The sequence below is a fragment of the Prinia subflava genome, chromosome 2, assembly GCF_021018805.1.
Source record: "Prinia subflava isolate CZ2003 ecotype Zambia chromosome 2, Cam_Psub_1.2, whole genome shotgun sequence".
NCBI classification, from domain to species: Eukaryota; Metazoa; Chordata; class Aves; order Passeriformes; family Cisticolidae; genus Prinia; species Prinia subflava.
Window position 1 is genome coordinate 52,438,096 of NC_086248.1, and position 23,690 is coordinate 52,461,785.

At 39.7% G+C, this 23,690-nt stretch overlaps 1 protein-coding gene across 3 annotated transcripts in view; it reads left to right on the top strand.

The window, feature by feature from the left end:
• The window catches only part of TPD52L1 (TPD52 like 1), a 50,790-nt gene extending 27,586 nt beyond the window's left edge, over nt 1–23,204 (top strand). For 2 of the 3 annotated variants that reach the window (XM_063389940.1, XM_063389942.1), the window contains exons 4-8: nt 7,391–7,492; nt 14,028–14,042; nt 16,607–16,645; nt 18,281–18,341; nt 21,453–23,204. In XM_063389940.1, the coding sequence (XP_063246010.1) occupies nt 7,391–7,492; nt 14,028–14,042; nt 16,607–16,645; nt 18,281–18,341; nt 21,453–21,584 (349 nt within the window). In that variant the 3' untranslated portion in view covers nt 21,585–23,204. The remainder of the gene's footprint in view (nt 1–7,390; nt 7,493–14,027; nt 14,043–16,606; nt 16,646–18,280; nt 18,342–21,452) is intronic. The other variant, XM_063389941.1, reaches the window with a different exon arrangement.
• The last annotated feature ends 486 nt before the right edge of the window (nt 23,205–23,690 follow it).

Genomic DNA, 23,690 nt, shown 5'->3' on the forward strand with positions numbered 1-23,690 from the left:
AAAATAAAACATAAGACATAATAGTGTTGTCCTCTTGGGAGATATTTCAATTCTACTGAGCTTCTAAGGAGCAGTTTTATCTGTAAAATACCCACCAATAAACTCACTCTAGCCTAGTAGTTCCCACAAACTTCTTTGTCATCCTTTCTTAAAATGTTATCAACTGTTATAAGACCTAAATCTCCTCTGTTTAAATGGTTAACCTTTCAACCCATGGATGGAATAATAACTATGGAGACAGCTTCTAGGGAGATGAAAATGCTTTGTTTGCTACTAAACCTCTCCAAAAAATAAATACTCCAGACATTCGGACCACTGTAAGCATCAGTACTGCCATGGCAAATAAATTATTAGAAGAGCTAGAAAATTAGAGGAAACCCATTCTATCTTCAAGGGCTGTAGTAGTGAAATGTTTCAATATGCTTAGTGGTTCCAACTGGGGGGCTGGGAAGCCTTTGATGTGATGGAAAGTGGGCCCACACCAGGCTAACATTTAGGATAGGAATCTGACAAAGCTTTCATCTTTTGACCTCAGACAGAAATTTTCACTTGTAGAAAGGGAAAAGCTCATGAGTTATAGGCCAAAATCAAGAGAACCTAAGTGTCGGCTCCAAACAGCATGTTTCCTAGACAGGGCCCTGGGCTTTTTTTTAGGTGGCGCCTGTCTTTTCAAGCCCTTTTAGGAAGGTTTTGGTGTTGCTCTGTTCTTTCATGTGATATTTAATTGAGATTTAGGACAAGAACACTCAACATAGACTTCGCCTTTTCCTCTAGACAGAATAAAGTTCTATTCATTGACTACTGGCTGAGCTTTGTGAGCAAGCTTAGTTCTGCTGGCAGGAAACCTGAGGACAATTGCATAGATTTCAACAACTATTGGGAACTTACTGTTTTATAATTCAAATTTCTGCCAGGTGATAGGAAAATAGAAGGTAATAGTTGCACTGCATGTGTTTTAGGCTTGCAATCTATGGTACAGACAGTCTTTGTTAATATAACTTTAAATATATGGTAATGTGTTCCAAAATTTCAGAACTTTCTTCAGTAAGTCAGATATAATTTGTGGACAGCCACAGTCCTTCTGTGACTTCTAGGAATTAAGTAAATTGTGTTCCCACACACATACTTCTTACGAGTGGTAGTAAAAGAAATGTGGGTGTTTCTGTTCATGGCAATGTGTAATCACCTTTTGACATTTTCCTCTCTAAATTTGCAAGTAAATGTAACAGTTGTGTAAGTGAAGAAATTCTATGCTTGTTTTAGCAAGTACATTACCTGTGTGTGAGTCTGTGCTATATGCAAGTAAAAGAGAGCCGCCCCTTCCACTGCCTTTGCTTCCTTTGGGTCAATCAGGAAACCTTCAGGCTGTCTTCAAAGAGAATTATTTTGCTGCTTGTCCACATGTGTCTATGGCCTTGAATTTGGAAGGGTAGCATAATGAAGAGAAAGTACTTCAAGAAGTTAGCTTAGTCTGTTCTCATTGTTTCTTGTCCAAAAGATGTGTGTCCATTTGTTTGCACGAGAACCTTCAGCTAGTGGAAATTCCACAATAAGGTCAGGTGATCTGTTCCAGATGTTCATTTCTCAGGAAAAAAACCCACTGTAATTATCATGGGGCACCAGAAAATATATACATGTGTACTATAGTGATCCTTATGTTTGTATATCTGACTGTAAGGATGGGAAGGGAGGCCCAAAGGTAAATTGGGATCTCTGAAATTACAAGGATTAAAAATATCCAAGAAAAAAATAGTAGGAAAGAGGGGAAGGGAAGAGGAAAGGGAAGGGAAAGGAAATGAAAGGGAAGAAAAGGAGAATGGCAGGGGTAGAAAGGAAAAGAGAGGCTGGGATGTGTTTAATCTGCATAATTTTGTTAATCTAATGTACAGCACAGAGCCCACAGACAGTGTTACTGATATAGTTCAGGTATGATGAACTGCCTGTAATGTCTTAATATCATCTCTACTTCAGCAAACATATTTTAGCTTTTCTACCTGGAGAGGAGCCAGAAGTAGCACACTTCTCTCCCTGCCCCATTCTGTGCTGCATTGCACAAATAATGCATTTCAAACAACTGTTTCCCATATTCTTCCCCAGTGTTTGAAGGTTACAGGGCAGTACAGCCCAGAACATTTGTCACCTTTGTCTGGCACCTCTCCAGACCTGTTACTCTCTCCAGCCTATTGAACAGTCACCTTCCATGTGCTGCACACAGATTTCTGCTGCAGCCTGCAGAGGTTCAGTCCCCTTAGTTCTCTCCTTCCTCTCTCTGTGGGAGAGGAACTACCTGGGGCATACTTCCCTAGATTTAGGCGTATGTACCCATCCGAATGCCAGCACTGTTTCAGTTAATTCTTAGCATCCCTAAAATGGGAAGGATGACAAAAAATACATCTGTCATTTGGTTTTGAAGTTGGAATGAATTTCAGGAGAGTACTAAAAAAAACCCACCAAAACAAAACCCAAAAATAATGCACAACAGCTTAGAGTTCATTTGTGGCAAAAATGACAGCAAGAACGCTCTTAGAGAATGTTTTATGTACCTTTTGTCTCATATGTATTTATCTCATTTGTGTATTAGCATAATTTAGTTAATGCTGAGCCGTTTCTCACAGAAAATCAACAGAAAAATAGTTTTGTAGCTGAGAGTTTCTCAGGGATCCAGATGCTTTAGATAGATTGCAGAAAAATCATTCTAAGTTGGCTAATGGTTTGAAAACCGAAAAGAAGTAAGCTCCAGAGGGCATGGCTTGTGCTACCAGGCTCTGCTCTATTGTATGGTTTTGTTGTTAATTGTTTGAGTTCTGTTACATCTTCTGTGAGGCAAGGGTTTCTCAAATGGACTAATTTTGCCAGCAAGCATTGATGGAGAGGCATAATGCTGAATGAAGATGTACTAATTAGCAAATATACTAATTTGACAGCAGCTGAATAAAAATTATTTATCGTTTACTGCAGTACATCAAATGTGCAGCTTGACATGCAAAATATAAATATTATATGTGTAGCCTGCTTCTGTCAACACACCCTGTATTGCACCTGTGAGAGAAGGCTACATTTAACTGCCATATGAAGGGTAATTCTGTACTGAGATGAGATGAGTATGATTGTCCTGTCATGTCCTGCAGATGATGTTAGCCATTTAAATGTCTAGTTCTCTAGTTCTCTCTGTATGGCTGCTGTTTGGCTATTCTCTCTATAAAGGACTCGTTCCTTCACATATTGTTTTATGAAACAGTATCTCCTTATATTTCCTCTCACTGTCTGTAAAAAGCACAGTGAGATATATAGTGAGATCTGGTTGTCACAGGATAGCGTAACCTAAATGTGGTATATGACACAGTCAAGTGAAAATGCAGTCAAAATATGCTGCAAATCTACCTTTCCTACATACTATTTGTATATTAGAGCACTGGAGACATGAGTTGTCTTTAAAGCTCCTTTTAATTATGTTGAGCATGTTATTGGAATATAACTGCAATATCAGCATGTATTGTGATAACTTCTGATAATCAGTTTTATAAATAATTGCTTCTGTTAAAGAAATATCCTATTTTAAAAACAAAATTATAATCAGAAGTTGATGGATGAAATTCTTAGGTTATGTCATATATAATGTTTGAATGTTCACAGGTGAGTGTTATTTACAAGTTTACAATCGAGACAGCGGTTGATATAACTTATTAGTTTAATCCCTCTTGTCCATGAAATACATGATAAATATTTATTGTTAAGCCCTGAGTGAAAGCACAGAATAACACCCTTGTTAACCATTACCAGCAAGTTCTCTGTGCTATGGAAGATGGCACAAAATCAGAACAGGAATTCCTGCTCTAACTGAATAAATCAAGTAGGCTGTTTCTACTTCTGCTGATGCTACCTGCTGTAATGCTGATCATGCCTTTGTATGAGTGTAATGATGTATTTGTGTAAAAATGCACTCTATGACTTGGATGGAAGGTGCTCTTTCTTGAATCCCTGTATCCTATATTACCTGAGTTTGTTTTTGCTGGGGTATTTCTGCCTATAAGTTTTGTAATCAGTGGTCTAATCTGAGCTCCTGGCTGACTGACTGCTGAGATGCTGTCACCTGTGTCGATGAGCTGGTGGTCAGCACTCACCTAATGATTGCTAGCAGTGGCCACTGAAAGGAGGAGAGTGTCCGGGTGTTGTAGATGACGTAGCATGCAGAGCACCTGGTGGTGCAAGGAGGACGTAAACCATACATAGAGCACCTTTTCCAGGTAGTAAGTGTTTGTAGTTCTTACCTGGAATATCCAACTTTATTTCTGCTGGTAAAGGTTTCTGAAAATTATGTAAGCTGTTCAGTGCATTGAAACAAAAGTACCAGCTGCTGTGAGTTACATGAAATGATGAAAACTGCTTGGTCAGATGATTAATGTGCAGTACAACTGAGACATCAGATGACAGAAAAAATACGTTAAAGAGATCATTGTTACCAGAGTGCTTGGCAAGGTATCAAGTGGATGCTGTAAATAGGAAATAACTACAAGAATAAATATATCTGAGCCAAAATACAGTGCATCATACATCCAAATATCAACACAGCACATCACTAGCTACAGTGAGGCAATGTGCTCTGTGGAAAGATTATTTATGAAGAAGGCATAGTGATACATGAAATGGTGGAGAGGTGGGAATGGGCAGGGGAGTTGATTTTAAAGCTATCAGAAAGCTCTGCTGAGATGCAAATTAATGTTTCTTGTTTCTGCTGATAGGTATTGCATGTTGTGGTCTATTTTCACCTTTGTTATTTTATTGTTCCTTAAAGCTTGTCTTCAGCATTGCTGAAGGGAGGAGGGGAAATGTCATAGGTCATTTTTGCTGAAGTTGGTGCTGAAAAAAGACTAGTTGTGTAACAGTTTTAGCTGGATTTATACTCTTATGTAATGTCAAAAGTATTAAGAACACAAGTGCATTCTCCATGTCTTCCTCACTAGCGGACATACTGGAGGATGTTTGGTTTATGGGATTTACAGAGAAAACACAATATTGTTGGAATGTCAAAATCAGTGTCATTTCAGCCACTTTCCTGAAGATGTGTTCTGACCAATGTAATGTTCAAAAATATGGAGGGAACTCTAATGTTTCATAGTGAAATTTGGATCTGTCTGCTGGATGGCGCATTTTGGACTGTTGTCTAAATAGTTTTTACTTGATATGAAGAACTTGCAGTGAAAAGGTAAGACAGAGATATTTTATCATAAAGTTAAATATGCCTATAAATAAAATTGACTCCAAGGTGTCATTTCAAAAAATCAGTTCAGAGGGATATCTGAAAAGTATTTTATTATATACATTCAACCTGTACGTAAATAGGTTGCACTACAAAGGACCTTTTAGACTTGCAAGTCAAATCTTGGCCTTTATTTTGTCGTAAGCAAAATTCTACCTGTGCTGAATAGTTTAGGAAGCTTTTCTGTAAGCAAACTCTTTAAGACTTGGATGCCACAGGCAACAGAATATTTGATTTTCTTCTTTTTCATAGGCAACTGTTACCAAAAAGCTACATGCTTCTAGTTTGATAGTAGCATCCTTATTTTAGGGTCTCATCCGATTCTAGTTTATATGAGAGTATACTGTCAACAAGAGAATGACACAGCTATTAAACTAGTTAAGCTAGAGGATGAGGCCTCAGTGAAATAACAGCATTGCATTCTTGCTATGTCCAAGGACAGACTGGCTAAGAAGAAATGAGACCCTATAAAAACCAATATTTTCCATCTTCTCTGTATTGTACTAGAATAAGTTAAACAAACATAACCATTGCTTCTTCCTTTCTAATTAAAATTTATGTTCCTTCTGTCAGTGTTGCAACATTTTAGCCCTTGTTATTCAACATTTTGCATGTGTTTGGTTCAGCTTATCTAACTGGAGACTCCTAGAGATCCCATACCTTAGTCTGCCTGTGGATTGCCTTGTTAGTGAAAATAGAGGCAAGCACCCTTTCAGTTGGCAGTTTAAGAACCTGTTAGATCAGTAGGATGTTGTGGGTTAGGAACATAAAATCAAAATTAACATTAAACATAAAATCTGAAGGAACAGAGCATTATGTGGCCTCTGCCATCAGACCTGTGGTTTGTAAAACACAGTTCTGAACAGAAAACTTTCAGCAATAGGTCCTGCTGGGGCTAAAACAAAGTGACATAAAATGTGATGTGCCACACTGCAAATGTTAATCTTATTACCCCTCCTTCCTCCACAAAGTTATTACTTTCATATACATAATAATAAGGAGAAAATACCCTGTTGTAAGGACTTAGGCAGTAGGAATTTTTTTATCAATTGCCAGTGTATTTTAGTACGTGCTTGAGATCCTCTAGTTTTTGTTCAAAGGAGAATGAGAACCATTGGAGTTTTATTTGTGAATTTTTCATGATAATTCTTCTTGTCTGCCAACGTACGCCACAGGATAGAATACTGATTATAGTGTGCTCTCCTTTTGTTACTAGGTCAGTACTTCTAATTCTGAGCTTGTCACTGGGAGTATCAGATAATTTACTCAGAAGGAAGCCTCTGACATGCTCAGAATTAGTTGAGTCAGCAGAAAATCGTCTGTGGTGAAAAGCTTATTGATTACTCAATAAGTAAATTAACTATACTGAAGGGTTTGTATGGGTGAGAGGAGGTATTCTGGATCAGTAAATTAAGATGATTCTGTGTTTGAATCTGCATGCTATAAGTGAAATTAGTGACATCTTTTAAAAGAATTCAGTCCTACTAAGAATAGGCATTCACTCTATAGGTTTCTTCATCTTTCTTTCTCTGTCCTTCCCCAAACCTTCCTTCTTTAAAGAAATTCTAAAAAGTGGGGGGGAAAAAAAAAGAAGGAAATTTGTGGCATAGGGAAACAGATTTGATTTTTTTTCTGTTTTAAATTCACAGAATCATTTTGAAGTATATCTGTTAAATGTACCTAATATGTATATACTTGAAAGAGCAGAGCTGTATTTGTCCTGATTCTTTTCTGTGCTTCAGACAGCAGATTTTGCCAGAAGGTCAGTGTTTGCTGGAAGAATACTTACTTGATGTAAATATGTTTTTCTGTAATCAGAAGTTGTATCAAACAGGTATTCAACAAATCACTGCATTCTGCTTTTAACCAGTGTGTGCTGGCCCATCTGGGGGATGTTATTTGCAAGGGGGAAAGAGGATTGCTAGGTGAAGTGAAGTGAAGGATTGCTCTGGAGAGCCCTGCACTTAGGAAGCTGTGCAGAAATGGGCATCCTCACTCATGTTTGTTTTGAGCTACAGTTGCTATGTTTCTTAACAGTTCAGTGGATGGGACTTTGAGGGAAATTGGTTACAGGGATTCTAGTCTCTCTTTTTTAATATTTGTCACTATTTCTGTTCTATTTTTTGTTTCCAGTTACAAGAAAACACACGAGACCTTGAGCCATGCGGGGCAAAAAGCAACAGCCGCTATCAGCAATGTAGGAACGGCTATCAGCAAGAAGTTTGGAGATATGAGGTATCAGCATCTGCTGCTTCTCTGGTCTTATTTAGAGGACTAAAAGTATAGATCATTTGTCAGCTCTTCTATTCCTTCTACATTTAGTGTTTTGAAAGTTCAAGTAGTTTTTAGTTAGAGTATTTAATAACATTCATGTTTTTAACTGGAAAGAAGACATAATGATTACCAAAGATAGACTTTTTATATGAGTCCTGGTTTTTTTTTTTTTTTAAATTATAGTCAGAAATCCTTCTGTAATAACTTTGCCAACTCAAGGAAATGTATAAGTAAAATGGAACAAAAAATTGCTGTTAGATCATTATTAACCCAATTTTATTCATATGTGGATACTGGAGAAAAATATCATCTGAAGAAAAGAACCCTACCTAAGAGCTGCTTGTGATAAGACAAAAAATATTTCAGGCTATTTTTAATCAGTTTTTTTTCAAGATGTACTGCAAAGGTTTGTTCTGCAGTTGTATAAAAATAGATATGATGGAAGTAACAGGAGTTGAGGTCAGTAGAACTGTCATTTAAAGGCAACTTCAGTGTCAGGCTTTATATGTTGATGTATCTTTGAAAGTGTTGGTCTTAAAGTTCCTCGGTATGAGAGCAGAAATTGTATACTGTAAACCCGCATTGCAGTTTTCATTAAGTAGTAGGACTGCAGAACTTCTGGAGTGTCTGAAGAAGTTGATTTTTTGTGACAAAATAAATGGACATGGGTAACTCTACAATATACTGTTTGACCTGCGGAATTAGGGTCTCGTTTATTAGTAGTGCATTTTATCTCATTGGTATGTACTCACTTTTTTGTTATTTTGTAATGTATGAAGTAACCATATCCTAAGATCTGTGTGTGTTGCAAATGACTGAAGCTTAGTTCATGGCAGCTAAAACTTCTTTTTCCCTCTTTTTATTTTTATTCTGGATGTTATATCTTTGGAGTTCCCCCTTAATATCTACCTTTTACATACAGCTTAATAAATCCTCTACAGAAGTACTATTGTCTTTCCAGCTGAAACTAAAAAAGGAAAATCTTCGTTACTGTATTATCAGCTTTACAGTGTCTTTTTCCACACTGCAGTTCAAAATGGAAATTTACACATTGGCTTGCAACCAGAGTATGAACATAATTAATAATTTTTGAATTGATACAGTTAGACATTCATGAGTAGTATATGCCTATCAAAGGATAGAAGAATAAGCAGGCATGCAATTATAGTTTTTAAGAATTTCTTTTAGTGCTCAGAAATCTAAGAATTGAAAACTTTCTAATACATAAATTTGAGCCTTCATTTAAGAGTTTCTTGAGAGTTTTTCTTCATGAATTTATCATTATTTAGAATTTATTTTAACGTATATGAGCTTTTGAATTCATAACACCTCATGTCTCCCCTCAGATGAATAGAAATTTATGTAGTAAAGTCTGTGGTTTATTTGTTCATTCATTCCCTGTTTGGAGTCTCCTTGGTCTTTCCTTTGGTGCCTTCTGCTCTTCCATTATGAGAAACAGTGAGTGAGTTCTTCTTCTGACCTTCATTTCACTCATTATTTCTTGTGGGTTTATTGTATTTTACTTCCGTTCCCTCTTTCCAGGCTCCAGTTGGATGAGTCACTTTTACAACCCTTTTTGTTACCTTTGTTAATTCTTTCTGTCTTCCCTGCATTTATAGTTCTATTTTGTATTTTTGAGAAATCTGTTACATGTGTGTGATGCATGTGGCACCAACATATTCCCTGATTCATTTTATGCTGTTTTTTAACACTTCCTTTTGTAAAAAAGACAAGCCCACAGTTCAGCAGATCCTGTTGCTGTTTCCAGGCTTTGGATCCCACAGCAGTGACCAAAGAGCTTCTGTGTGAATACCTTGAGCACTGGCTTTGGATTATAGAAGGAAGGATGACTTAACAGTTCAGGATTTCTCAGGTCCTATTACTTGTGCTTTGCACATGGTGTGAGATTAACTGCAAAGGCAGAAATGTCTTCACTGATATACAGCATGTTCATCCTTTAATATTTCCCCTAATTAATCACTGTGACCAAATGCCTTTGTCTTACCTATCATAATCAGCTCTCATGCCCATGGCAGTCATGCTTCTGACATGGCAGATGGGAGTTGTTTATCCCATTAGCCCTTTAGCCAAGGGCTCAAAGCAGAGGCTGAGTCCAAAAGCATTTTGATTAATCAAAAAGCGGATTTCTAGTAGCTTTCTTTGATTGAAATTATTACCTTGAAACTGGTTGGGAATTTTTCAGGAAAACCCAAACTACCAGTACTGCCTTTTTTGTGGATAATTGCTGTTTTCAGTTGAGTTCTCAGTTAGGACTGAGTTTTCTTGATGCTTGATGATGAAGTAGCAAGCGGTCTAGCCAGGTTCCCATAGTTATGGAGAGAGTGGTGGGACCTGGACCTTCTGCATCTGCTGCACATCCCAGATCTGGAGTGATGGTCAGTATGCTTCCCTCAGCAACAAAGCTGGCCTAAATTCTTTGCTTAACTTGGCCAGGTGTAGTTCTGTGTGGGGGTCGCATTACAAACCTTATCACTTAACCTGATTATTAAAAATCTTCCCCCTCCCTTTCCAATCCCACTTGTGTTTGGGAGCATAAACTGTAAAGAGGCAGGAATTTTCTGTGTAATCGTTGGCTTGCTTTTTTTGCTAATCCAAATAATTTTATTTCAGTGATCTAGTGTATGGATTATCACCACCCCCTCCCATAAGGCCATTTTAAACAAACATCAGACTCCAGCTTAATTCTCTTGGTTAGGCATTAAGGCTGATAGTCACCAATGACATCCAGATGCAAATCCCTGTTCTGCTTTCACTCAGACCAGACACTTGAGACTGATTTCTAAAATCCAGATGTCATCATAATTCCCAGTGTGTTCAGCAGCTTTACTCCCTGCCTGTAGTGATGGTGATTTTGAAAGGGTTTGTAGACAGACTGACTAAATACTGAAACCTGCCATCTTTATAGAACAAAATTCTGTATTCTGTGTTGCCTGCTATGTCAACTGTACAGAGCACTACATGAAACACATAATTCTGTTCTGAAGTTGTTGGGTCTTAATTTTCATCTTGTTTTAGCTCTAAAAATATTACTAAAATATCATATAATAACAGGCCATATAGACTCACCCAAATGTGCTATTTTGCCGTGTTAGCATTCAAGAAGATAAAGCCTATAAGAAAAACAAACAAACAAAAAATTATGTGTCTGAAAGAACAGATGCCACCCTTTGGGGACCAAGTGCTTTTCATGCAGCTGCTGTGCTTCTCTTTCATCCCCACCCCATCTTCCCAGTGTCACAACTCTCTAATTCATTTTGTGCATGAATAATCACACTGGCATTTTACATTTTCTGAATTTTGCATTAATAACAGTGCTTGTAAAGTCTCTTTACAGTCATAATGCATCCTATTTAATGTTGTGTTTCTAGAAATACAAGAAATGCATATAAAACCAGTGTACAGATATTTCTGCTTTAGGATACAAACCAGACACTAGCAATATAGCTAAGACAATAGATTCTTCATTAATAGGTCTTGTGATTAATTATATGCCATCGAGATTCTTCTTCCTCTTTCACTTCCAGCTCACATTGTCTCTTTTAGTATTTTTCTGGTGTGGAAGGTTAAGAGGAAGCTGATAGTCCCAGGTCACTCACAGGGCATTGATCACCCAGTATTAGAGATTGCGCTAACATTTTAAGGTGGCTCTTGCTAAGAAGAGCACAGATGTGATAGAGTTGAGGGTCTTTATCCCTTTTTCCTTTGCTTTCTGCTAAAGTTTGTATATTTTCATCCTATACTGCTGGACAACTCTGCAGTTGTCTGTATGGATTTATGTTTCATCCCTGCTGATGACCTTTCAGAAACAAACTGTGATACAGAGAGACTTTCCGGGTTTGGGGTTGCTTAGAAAAAAAAAACAAAAAAAGAGGAAAGAAAGACTACACTACTTACACTACACTACACTGCTATATGCACACTACCACATACATTGCTGCTACTCAAGTAAAGATATTTAAAGATTAAGCTAACAAAGGCGTGCATGCAAATTAGGATGTCAGCAGTTACATTTTGTCTAGCTCCTTCATTCAGCTGTCTGGTTTTCTTTAATTACATGATCACACAGACCCCTTTCAAATTCAGTGCCTGGGATGAGCCAGCTCTCAAGATGAATGAAGGTAATATAATGCCTCATTCCTGCCAGGAGTTGGAAGGCACATGTGGAAAGACACAAAGCACTGCAAGGAGGGACAGCCTGGGGGCATGACTGTGGCAGTTGGATGTGTCCCTCAGCGATCCCCTCAGAAGGGGAGGCACCATAAGAGGCACCAGAGGGGTGGGGAAGGCAAATTCCTCTCCAGAGGGGCAAGGGAAGTTCTGGAAACTACAAAGCAGATACTGCATGAATACATTAACCTGTTATTTTCTAAGCATTTAGAAGATAGCATGATGGCAAAAGCATAAAAGGGTTTGTCAAGAACAATTATCTTGAACTGACAGCACCTGTCACAGAGGATAGATGGAAGGTAGGAGATGTGATAGAGCTTGACTTTGATAAGGCTGTCTGTACTGTTTTTGCAGAACTAGAGAAATACAGCTTAAGTGTTATTGCTTTAGCAGGAAGAGAGCATAGGGAATTGAAAACTGTATCCAAAGCATAGGTCACAGTAGCTGACCTAATGTGGGATTTTGCAGGCATCTGTCCTGAGTCTGTTACTCATTCAGCATTTTCATTGCTGGGTTAGATGAAGGTGCCAGGATGGCATCACTTACAATTCCCATATGGCTGCAGTAGCAGGGTATGCAAGTACTTTAGGCACCGGGATTAGAAATCCACATTATTTTAAATGATAAAATAAAATTCAGTGTAGGAAAGTGTAATGTGCTTTATTGACAAATGGGAAGAAAATTCAAACGCAGAGATGGACAGCACTGACCAGGCAGCTTTACAGAGAAGGGCAAGCAAGTGGCTTGCCTGATGGCTTTCGACTGCAGCTGAGCAGAGGTTATTTCTGAAGGCTATGAAATCTCTGTCATTTAAAGTTTGTAGAAGCAGGTGGGGCCAAAATCTTTTCATGATAGTTCAGGTACGTTTAGTCTGCTCTACCACTTTGGAAGTTGATTTTTGCTGTGCCTTTATTGTTATGCTTTTGAGGTTTTTGTTGTTGTTTGTGGTGACCGAGTTTTTGCTCAGCCTTTTAGGATTTCTGCGATGTGGGGATGTTCTGCCCACTTAAAACCGCTGTCAGATCTGAGTTCCTTCAAATGCTGTAGCTGTCATGCCTGAAACCACCATTCTCAAACCCTTCTGTCTTTTGATACACCTATAAAGGAAATAGCAATACTACCTTGCCTCAGAACGTAATTTCATAAGCATTTCTTTTGCTGGTGGGTGAGGAAGTTGTTTTCTGTCACTTCCGTGAACATTTGTCCCTTAATTTGTGCTGGTTTTTAGAGGTCTGCAGTAACAGAGATTTCCTTATCATATGTCTGTGCATATGATAAGGATATGCATTGTATTGGCATGGAGAAGGGGGTGGCTGTTACTGGGAGCCAGCAGGTAGTACAAGGAGGGCAACAGTATTTCTTAAACGAGTCTAAACAGAAATGTGTTGTGAACACAAACCTTTGAATGTTTGAGAAGCACCAGTATACATGATGATGTGTATAACCTTGTGAATAAACCTGAAGAAATCAGTGCTTTTCTCTGGAGCAAAGTACGAACGTTCCGCAGTAAATAATGCATCTCACCACACATTGAGAAAGGATGTGAAAAATAAGCATTCGAAGAGCTGTTCATTAAGTGTGCACCACCTCTCTGGCTCACTGCATGAGGCAGGTGTTCCCTTGAAGTGGTCTGTAATTAAAGACTACATCAGTAACACAGATGAAGGAGAGGCTTGTCTGCCTCATCATTTCTCAACTTTGGAATATTAGTGACATCCTTTGAATATTGTATATCAGCATGTCTCTCCCAGTTCCGCCTTAATTAATTTTCCTGTGAGGTGGAATACAGTGTCAAAGTGTTTCAAGTATTGTTTTCAACAAGGAACAAGTATTTTAGAAAATGTTTTAGGAATTAAAAACTCCTTATTTTTTCCATATCCTTTTTAAACTGAGAGATAATCAAGGAATTCAGATGGAAAAAAACCTCACATTTGCTCTTATGTACATGTACAATTCCAGTTCAACTATACTTTCTCTTTAATGATACTAAGGGAGGCTATGAGGAGGGAAACCAGTTAGCATTGTTTAAATCTGTTCTAATGAGGAAAACACAAAATTTAGTAGACAAAACTTCTGTTTTTCAATGCATACAGAATAGGTGACTGCCTAGTGAAGGACTGTGTGAAAACTTTAGCTATAGAGGGATCTGTACTGATCCACATTTTACTGTGAATTCCAGATTTGAATGCAAATTATTTTATTTTTCTCCTTGGGCAGTTTGACATGCTACTGATGTGTATGTCTATTTTTGTTATTTTTTCCTAGTACTTTTAACTCTTGCTTTTCTTTCCTTGTGCATCCACCACAGATCGCATTCAATTAGGTAAGACACATTACTCTTCTTGAACACTGCCTCTGTATTTGACAGGATTTGTTTTATGGACTGTAATGTAGTAACCTCTTTCCTTTCGGCATCATTATATAGAAAAAAACATGTGCTACTTAAAATGTTATGCCTCATTTTTACAGTGTGGTGAGTGTAACAAGAAAAGGATTGGAGTGTTTGCCTCGAGTAGATTTAATAGATGCATTCAAAAGATGTTGGTCTTGGGAAAACCTGCTTATATACAATCTCATTCTCTCAACTATATTCTTTCTGTCAGAGGTTTGAACATGAGCAACAAACAGTAAAAATTCTATTCAGCTGAGTTTTGTAAAGTTTATATGAAGTGTTACATGAAGTATTTCAAGTATACCTCCTCTTCAATAGAGCAAAAGTATCTTAGTCATGATTCTTTAAAAGTCTTGAGTTCTGGGGAAATTTCCAATTTCTAAAGATGGTAAAAGGGTTATTTATATTTAGAGTTTGAGTTTATTGATTCTGTAAAGCACTTGAATATATGATGAATTAGAAAACAATTTTGTGTGTTCTCAAAGGTTCTATCAGCAGTCTGGCTTTATGTCAGTTCACCCTGAAGAGAGGCTGAACAGCCCTGAATGCCCTGCTAGTCCCTCTGGCCTTGTAGAATCTTCAGTGCATTGAAAACCTCAAGAACATTTTTTCTATTCAGCTACGTTATCCTAACAAGGACTCTAACTTCACTCAGTAAACTTCAAAGTACAGTATAGATGGACCTTTTTAACTCACTCTGACATGAAACTAAAATGTAGTGTTTACTGACCTCTGTTATGAAGGATCTCTGTTCTCTGCAACGATTGCTATCACAGACATGTATCTGAAAAAAAAACTTCATGTTTCAGGCTTGTATCAAAAGAAGATTTTGCACTGTTTCTATAGCTTCCGTTCTTACCTCTTCAGAGTAATTAAAATACAAACTCAAAAAAATAGACACTCAATATTTGGATTGTCTGTCATGTGTCATCTCTCAGCTGTGTGAATTTAATCTTCTGACTTAAACCTTTATATTTACGATATTTTGCTATTAGAAGAGGAGCAGTCTATGCTGAAATACTTCCAAACTCTATTTTTGCCTATTTGTTGCAAGTTGCAAAACTAAAATGGCAAGGATGCTTGCTGAATTTAATGAGGATTGTTAAAGATTTAACAGCTGCACTTGTGAAATATTTGGGCTAATCTTTCATAAGTCGTAAAAATTATGTGAAAAATTGAACATAAAACATTAGTTTTGTCTGCCTTCAGTTCTTGTCTATCTGATCTTAGCCTTAAAATATATACAACAGCAAACAATTTGTATTAGATCCCACTATTCTATCTGCTTGCCAAATAGCTCTTCTCTCCCTTCCCCACCCCCATTTCTGAATCTTTAATCTGGAAAAACAAATCTGTATATAGATTCAGCGTTGCTCTGTTTTTGTATAGTTTAAAACAAACGTGTGCTGTTTGTATGAGAGCTTTCATTTTTTAAAGCTATAATCACGCTTTGCTTGCAGCCAAGTGTTGGTGATCCTTACAGTAAAGCTCTCCCTGTTCTCAGTCTGACCAGGCTGCAGCTGTCAGTCAACACTGGAAGTAGCAGTGCAGGGATTTTGGGAAAAAGACACAGTCTTGCATCACACACTTTACTTGAAGTGCTGAGATCTAAATGTGCTTATGGAAAGTTTTTGAGCTTCAAATAAAGATTCTTATTTGGACCAGCCTGATGCTTCCCAGCAGCAGGGAACAGATGATGCTGTGAAAGCAGAGATGGTGTCTCAGGTGGGAGAATTTGGCTCATGTAAGTCAAGCAGTCTGCGTGGGTGGCAGCTGCAGGTCTAAAGGTTTGCAGCATGATTTGAGGATCTTTGAGTAATGCAGAGGCGCCATCCTCTGCTTGCAACCTTCCAATACTCCTGCTGCTGGGAAGTCTGAGGAGGGAGGTGTCACAAGGAGAGCTGGACAAGGGCTGTGGGAAATAGCTCCATACCTTTGGTAAAATTGAGGAATGAAGGAGGAAGTGAAATGTTCTGGAGAGGTGTGGATAAGTGGGAGTGCTGCCTCTGTGGCTGAAGAAACCTCTTGTTTAGGTAACCAGTTGAGCAGGAGCCCTTTGAGATTAGGAGGCAACTGAACCAGCTCTGCTGATATGCATAAACCTGGGGTGTATCCCTCCTGCCCAACACAGATTTTGTCCTCTGTCACTGCAGCACACAGTGGTGGCTCTCTGTGCCCCTCTCTGCCCCTCTCATGTGTCTGTGTAGATAGCTGGGCTCTGCACCATTTAAATAGATTTTGCCAGGAGCTGTTTTGCATCATTCTTTGGAGCCCCATTGCTGGTCAGCTGACATGAGAATGTGGTGGGATAAGATCTTTAGTGCTGAGAGTAAGCTGGAGTTTTACAAGCCCTCACCATCAGGAGAGGAAGAATACCAGTACTCTTAAAAATATGTATATGTACATTTAAAGATAAGTTTAAAAATACATTATAATCATATTGGAAATCAGATTTTATAGCTTTTTTTTTCTAATGTTTTGCTTTCATCCCACAGCTATTCTATTCGCCATTCCATAAGCATGCCTGCAATGAGGTAATGTGCTACCCACATTCTATTTGCTATGGTGTTCAACAGAGTAATGAGGGGGGATTTGCATACTTTGATCCTGATCCTGCAGTTTTTAGTTGGATGAGTAGTCCTACTTCAATCAATTAAGGTTATTCATGTAGATGAGGGCTGCAGGACAGGCTAGCTGTGGGGTTTTTTTTTTTTCATTTTAATTGTATTAACTGCTTAATCTCATGTACAAGCCTTTGAGTAAATGAAGCAGTTCTGAGATGTATTTGGGTAGCTGATTGTTAACAGGTTTGTATGACTGAATCTGAAATTCAGTTGTTTTGCTGTCTCTAGAACATCATCCAAAGCCCATTAACGTCAGAGATGCTTTCCACTCCAACAGGCTTTGGATCATGCTCCTACGGAGGGATTTTACATGAGTGCTTTCATATTTTAATGGCTATAATCACACTTTACTTGACTGCAGCCAAATATTGACGTCTGTTCAAGTAAAGCTCTGACAGTTTTCAATAAAATTACTATACAGCTTTCTTTTTACTCCCTTGTCCTGTAAGTATATAACTGTCCCCACTCTGTGCCAAGTATGCCTGAAAAACAAGCTCACAACTTGCTATTGGATGGATGCTATTTCATTCAACTTCAGCAGGTGGGTAGTTTAAGGCAAACATTCACCAGTGTGACCTACAGATCAAATCTAAGTTATAAAACTCAGTTTCTGTCTCATTTTGACCCTTCTTGCCCTATGAAAAAAATTGTCATCTAAATAACAGAAACTAAATTTGCATTATTTTTTCAACTGGCTTCTGTTTGCCCTTCCCTTAAATTGGGCTTATTTCAACTGAGCCTGATGAGGGATATGATATAAATGTATTTGCAGAATCAGGAACTGTGCTACACAACAGTGCCTGAGCTTCAGAGTATTCACTAATTGTGAAACACAACGTATGCTGTAAATGAGCTCTGAGGTGCCCCGCAAGGAGCAGAGAAACAGAAGAAGGTCCCCTTCATCCACTGCAGACTGGTCCAAGTATTCTTTGTGCTGGGTGAACACAGAGAAAAGCTTATCTTAGTCAGAGAGGCACCTTAGGAACACAGTCTCTCTAAAGTCTGTCTTTGAAAGCAGTAGTCACAAAATCACAGGGGAGGGGGACAGGATTCCTCAAAGGCATTTGGGACCCACTACCCATATGGTTCTAACCTCCTTCTTCCCAGCCTTAGGACATTAAACTTGGCTTTTTTTTAATAATGTAGGTTATGAACTTGCTCATCAGCTGAAAAAAAGTTTATTTCTTTACAGCAATAATACAAATGGATAAAGCCATAGAAAAGCAGCATTACAGGCAGCATTGTCTGGTTGTTCTTCTGAGAACATGACAAATGTATCATAGAGTAGGCAGGCCAGTTATCATTTGGTTTCAATTACAAGAAAGGTTCTGCTTTTGAAAATTTGTAACTAAAAAATACTCATCCGATTACCATAATTGGATTTGACTGACAGAGCACAAGTGAGTGTTCATAGCCCTGTGCTGCCAGCCAGCCTTCATTCTGTGCTGGCAGTGTTGCCTGGTAAGAACTGATCAAATTGTGGAGTTATCCCATGATGTTGGCAGCTGACTCTTTTTTCCTCCCTTCAACTTTCTTTTCTCCTAGGAATTCTCCAACTTTCAAATCTTTTGAGGAGAAGGTTGAAACCACTGTCACAAGCCTTAAGGTAAAGGTTAGGGGCAGAGTTTGCATGTCTGTGTGTGTTAAAGTGTGACAGCTTAGTTGTCCCTGTCATTTGTACAGGAGAGTGATTGAATTTGTTGTTCCATCAAGAACTTCATGGTAGTGCAAGAGCACTAATGGAAAATGAAGGCGATAAGCAAAGAAATTGTTTTCTTTTGCTTTGCTGCTAAGAAATTATTTCTGATGCCTGCCAAAGTAAGCAAGTGGTCTTAAAAATGCCAAAAATAGTGGTGATAAGGAGTGTCTGTTCCCAGTCATCTCAATGTGTACTCAGAAATAGAAAAAGGTAATTCAAACTGCACAGCTCTGAAGACCATTTCCTCTCAGTGATCTGCTTAAGGAGCCTGATCTTATTTTGTTGATTAAGCAAAGGTATTCTAGAGGAGTGTATTTGTCCTATTAGCTCAGCCTGTTGTGTTCAGAGTGCTCTTAGATCATCCTTTAAGAAATCTGTAATTAAGCAGGACAATACAGTAAATTTTGAGTCTGAAATAATCCTCCACATCTCATGAAACCTTCATTGTCTATCTTTATTGGCAAACTCACTGACATTTTCTCAAAATATTTTCTTTCTGTATTTCCTTTTTCTTTTCTTTATTTTCTCTTTTCTCCTTTCCTTTCCTTCCTTTTTTCCTTTTTTCTTTTCCTTTTTTCCTTTTTTCCTTTTCATCCTTTTCCTTTTCGTCCTTTTCCCTTCCCTTCCCTTCCCTTCCCTTCCCTTCCCTTCCCTTCCCTTCCCTTCCCTTCCCTTCCCTTCCCTTCCCTTCCCTTCCCTTCCCTTCCCTTCCCTTCCCTTCCCTTCCCTTCCCTTCCCTTCCCTTCCCTTCCCTTCCCTTCCCTTCCCTTCCCTTCCCTTCCCTTCCCTTCCCTTCCCTTCCCTTCCCTTCCCTTCCCTTCCCTTCCCTTCCCTTCCCTTCCCTTCCCTTCCCTTCCCTTCCCTTCCCTTCCCTTCCCTTCCCTTCCCTTCCCTTCCCTTCCCTTCCCTTCCCTTCCCTTCCCTTCCCTTCCCTTCCCTTCCCTTCCCTTCCCTTCCCTTCCCTTCCCTTCCCTTCCCTTCCCTTCCCTTCCCTTCCCTTCCCTTCCCTTCCCTTCCCTTCCCTTCCCTTCCCTTCCCTTCCCTTCCCTTCCCTTCCCTTCCCTTCCCTTCCCTTCCCTTCCCTTCCCTTCCCTTCCCTTCCCTTCCCTTCCCTTCCCTTCCCTTCCCTTCCCTTCCCTTCCCTTCCCTTCCCTTCCCTTCCCTTCCCTTCCCTTCCCTTCCCTTCCCTTCCCGCTACCGCCCCGCCCCGCCCCGCAACCGCCCCGCCCCGCAACCGCCCCGCAACCTTCCCTTCCCCTCCCCTCCCCTTCCCTTCCCCTCCCCTCCCCTTCCCTTCCCCTCCCCTCCCCTTCCCTTCCCCTCCCCTTCCCCTCCCCTCCCCTTCCCCTCCCCTCCCCTCCCCTTCCCTTCCCCTCCCCTTCCCTTCCCCTCCCCTCCCCTCCCCTTTTTCCTTGTGTGAATAGGGAAGGGAAGCTGGAGTCATGGATCTAGGGTGCCACTAGGGTAGACTGCAGACAAATGGGAGTGTAATCATTGCTCCTCCTTTTTCCTGCCTCAGTTTCAAGGCTTGCAAGATTAGGAAGACCAGGGGACTGGGGAAGAAATCATGGGGTTACCCTTCAATTCTAGGGTTTTGTTGTGGTCTCAAAAAGTGGAAAACTACCCAGAGAGACCCCTGGAAAAAGAACAGCAGTATCATCTTATCATCTTTCCAACCCCCATATCAGCTACAAATCTTCAGTGATCCCAGTGTTCTGCAGTTTGCCAAAACCGATATTCAGGTTTCATAACATTTACAAGTCAAATTTCAAATTAGATTTTATTTGCTCTTGGAGTTTGGACTTTGGGTAGCAGCTATCTTGGGAGAGTATACTAGTTCATTTTCCTTTGGAAATCAAACAGGACCAGCGTGCCTCATTCTTTTCAACTTTCTGAAAATCTGAACTCTGATGAATTAAATGTTTTATTGGATTTTCAAGCTGTGCTAGCTACAGAAACAGGATTACTTAGGATTAACCCTTTGGAAACTTAGAACACAAAATTCGTTTAATTAAAATAATCTTCCTAAGCATTTAGTGGCTTAGAGGTTGAAAAAATGTCAGTTTGTCTTTGGGTTCTGCTGCAATTCTAGGAGAGAGTAAAAGCTTTTGTCATATTTTGAGGCTTGAATTAACTTGGACTGGACCTATCAGCAAGCAAAGCCACAAAAATTTTCTCTTACCAAGACAACCTAGTCACAACAGCTTTGTCTCTTCGTCACTTAGTCCTGATGATTTCCAAATCTTTAGATACAGCTCTATCTTTGTTAGGAAACTTCATTTTCAAAGATTTAGTCTTACTGATTTTTATTTTTAATAGTTATTAAAAATTCAGTGACCTGAAGCATTCTGGAAGTAGATGTGCAAGCACATTGGATATGTTTGATTAATGTATTTTGGTATCTCTTCCCTGCCTTCCCCCATGAAAATGCTGCTGGCAGTTTTATAAACCAGTATCTAGACAGCTACAAATGCCTGAAGGGATTAAGGTTGCTTAATCCCTTCAGGGTTTCAGGGTTGTCCTTTGGTTACTACATTCCTTCTGCTGTCCAAAATCCCAGTATGGTTTATGTATTTTGCACGCCACTGTGTTGTCATAGCTGGCATGTGGGCCACTCAGCAAATGAAGCAGTCCATTTTAGTATCCATCTCTTATCCAGCCTGCACAGAATTGGAAAAGAACTGTGAAACCAGTGTGAGCTACTCAGGTAAACAACCACATTGAGTTTACTGCTAGGCTCTAGGATCCTACCTGGGATCTATTTAGGGACTGGTTCCTTTAAGCATATGAGACATTCCACTGTCAGATTTTATGATGGCAGCCTAGTTTATAAATTGTGGAGTAAAGAATTGTCTTTATTTGACTGGTTTTAAAGCTGTTGTTCTAAGGAAAAACCCATCCCTACATGTTCTCTGCCTGAACAGTTCCCTGCTCTCCTTGGCCATGGGGTGGGTTGGAAAGAGGATTTGCTTCAGTGTGAGCAGAGGAACTTGCTGTTCTCTGTTTGCCTTATTTCAGACCAAGGTTGGTGGGACGAGCCACACGGGAGGCAGTTTTGAAGACGTTCTCAGCTCTACAGCCCATGCCAGTGCTCAGAGCTCCCTTGCTGGCACCCGACTCCCTGAAAGCGAAGAAGAGCTTCAGTGTTAAACAGCAGGTCCTCCTGAGCCCCACATGCCTCTCTTCAAGGACTTGCCCAGACAGTGATTTTTCAGCCCTCCCTCACTGCACAACTTGTGCAGCAGAGTTTTGTCAGCTTTGGAAAATTGCCGTCCTGGCCTTGTGTTGGAGATCACCAGGTATTTTGTACATCATCAAAACCACACACAACTCATTGGCTATAATGCACTAAATTCTGTGTTAAGTGACTAAGTAGTTTTCAGTTACATGTAATTTCCCTCTAACAATCTCCCAGTCTCTGTTTCTTATTTATTTTGGTTTACTCTTTTCTATCTGTTAGTTTCTGGCTTCCCTCTCAGTGCCACATCGGACAGATGGACCTAGAGCTGTGCAAAGCATTCAACTGCCAGCAGTAGCCCATATACCAGCTGTCTACCACCCAGACCAGGTGCCCTTTGCTCAGGAGTGTCTGTACATCATCATTTGCTAACAGAATTACAATCACTTACTGTCACAAAAAGCTGTTTCTCCTTTAGTGGTACAGTCTGGCATTGCCCTACACTCACTAGGCAGCAGAGTTAAGGAGGGCAGGAAGAGACACCTGGTTATTCATACAGAAACAACCTATCACAGCTGCTGGTTTCAGATGGTCATTTTGGCTGGAAAAATTTCAGTTTCAAAATGTGCACCATTGCTTGCTCTCTTTGGTTTGGTATGACCTGGCAGTGAAATTAATTAGAAAATCAAGTGGAGGGCACCTCTAATATTTTTGCCTCTGTACCTTCCCTTCAAAACCAAGGGATGATATATTTATGAGCTTCTATCAAGATACAGCCTTAAGTGAAAGAATACAAACCCAACATTTGGCTTCAGATGTGCCATAGGTTAGAGAGCCCATGCCTTTCGAGCTGCTAGCATAGACCCTGTTACCCGACAATGCACAGGATGAGTAAGAGCTTCACTTTTGGTGTCAAATTTCGCTGTGCTTCGCTCCAGGATGTAATTCCACCAACTTCATTATCTCTGCTCAATCTCCAAGAGGCAGACATCTCTCAGCTTTGACTCAGCATGTTTTCGGAATTGCATTCTTTTAACATGTTTTCCAAGGGAAGAGCAGCACGTTTGTGACACTATCTTGCTGTGCAGTGAGCACGTGCCAGTCCGCATGTTGCGTTGCTCAGCTCACCACACACTGAGGTGGGCACAATGTTATCAGTAAACAGGATGGAAAAGAGCCTGGCTACTTTGGAAATGGATGCATTTTTTGAGCATACGCCAAAGCTTCAATCAGTGTTAGTAAGTTTGACATTACAGACTGCTGAAAATTTTGTGAGAAAACGTGGCTTTAAGTGATTTTCGTTTTTTCTTGTGTGGCTTTTGTTAGATTTTACAAAGTTGAAAGTCCTTTTGTAATGTTCTACTGGACCTAAGTTAACTTTGGACATTTATATCACATGCCTCTTTAGTGTGATTTTTAGCATGGAAGCAAATCTAATAGTTTTTCTAGTATTCTTGTGATAATTTTCTAGCTTATTTTATGTGGTTTTGTGCAAAAATGTGAATTTATTTAAAAGTGGAAGATATTAATTGACAACTAGTTTGTGCAAATGAAGTTCTTGATATTCTTATTAAAAATAATTTTCTCTCTTACTCTTTTACCCTTTGTGATGTTTTGTGTTTACCCATTAGTACTGAGCAACCTAGTGGAAGGTGTCCCTGCCACTGGCAAGGGAGTTTGAACTAGATGATCTTGAAGGTCCCTTCCAACTCAAACCACTCTGATTACTGTGCATGGGGTTCCACGCTCTGTGGGACACTGATAAAAGCTCGGTGGGCCCCACTCCATCCCCCTCTGCAGTATGACAAGCTGTTGCCAAGATCCACTAATCAGCTCAGCCAAGTGCAACCTGTTCTTCCAGGGTTGCCACAGGGCATGACTGCTGCCCCGGGGGTTCCTGAGCAGAGCAGACATCTGGCATTTCCTCTGAACCAGACCAATACACTCTGCAGATTTTGTGCAGTGCCAGCCAGTGAGGCAAGAAGCTCCCAGCATCTCTGCACAGCACTCTGTGCTCCAGGAAAGGCACCAGCCACTGAACACTTTGTGAGCTTCAATCAGGCCCCCAAGGTCTGCCT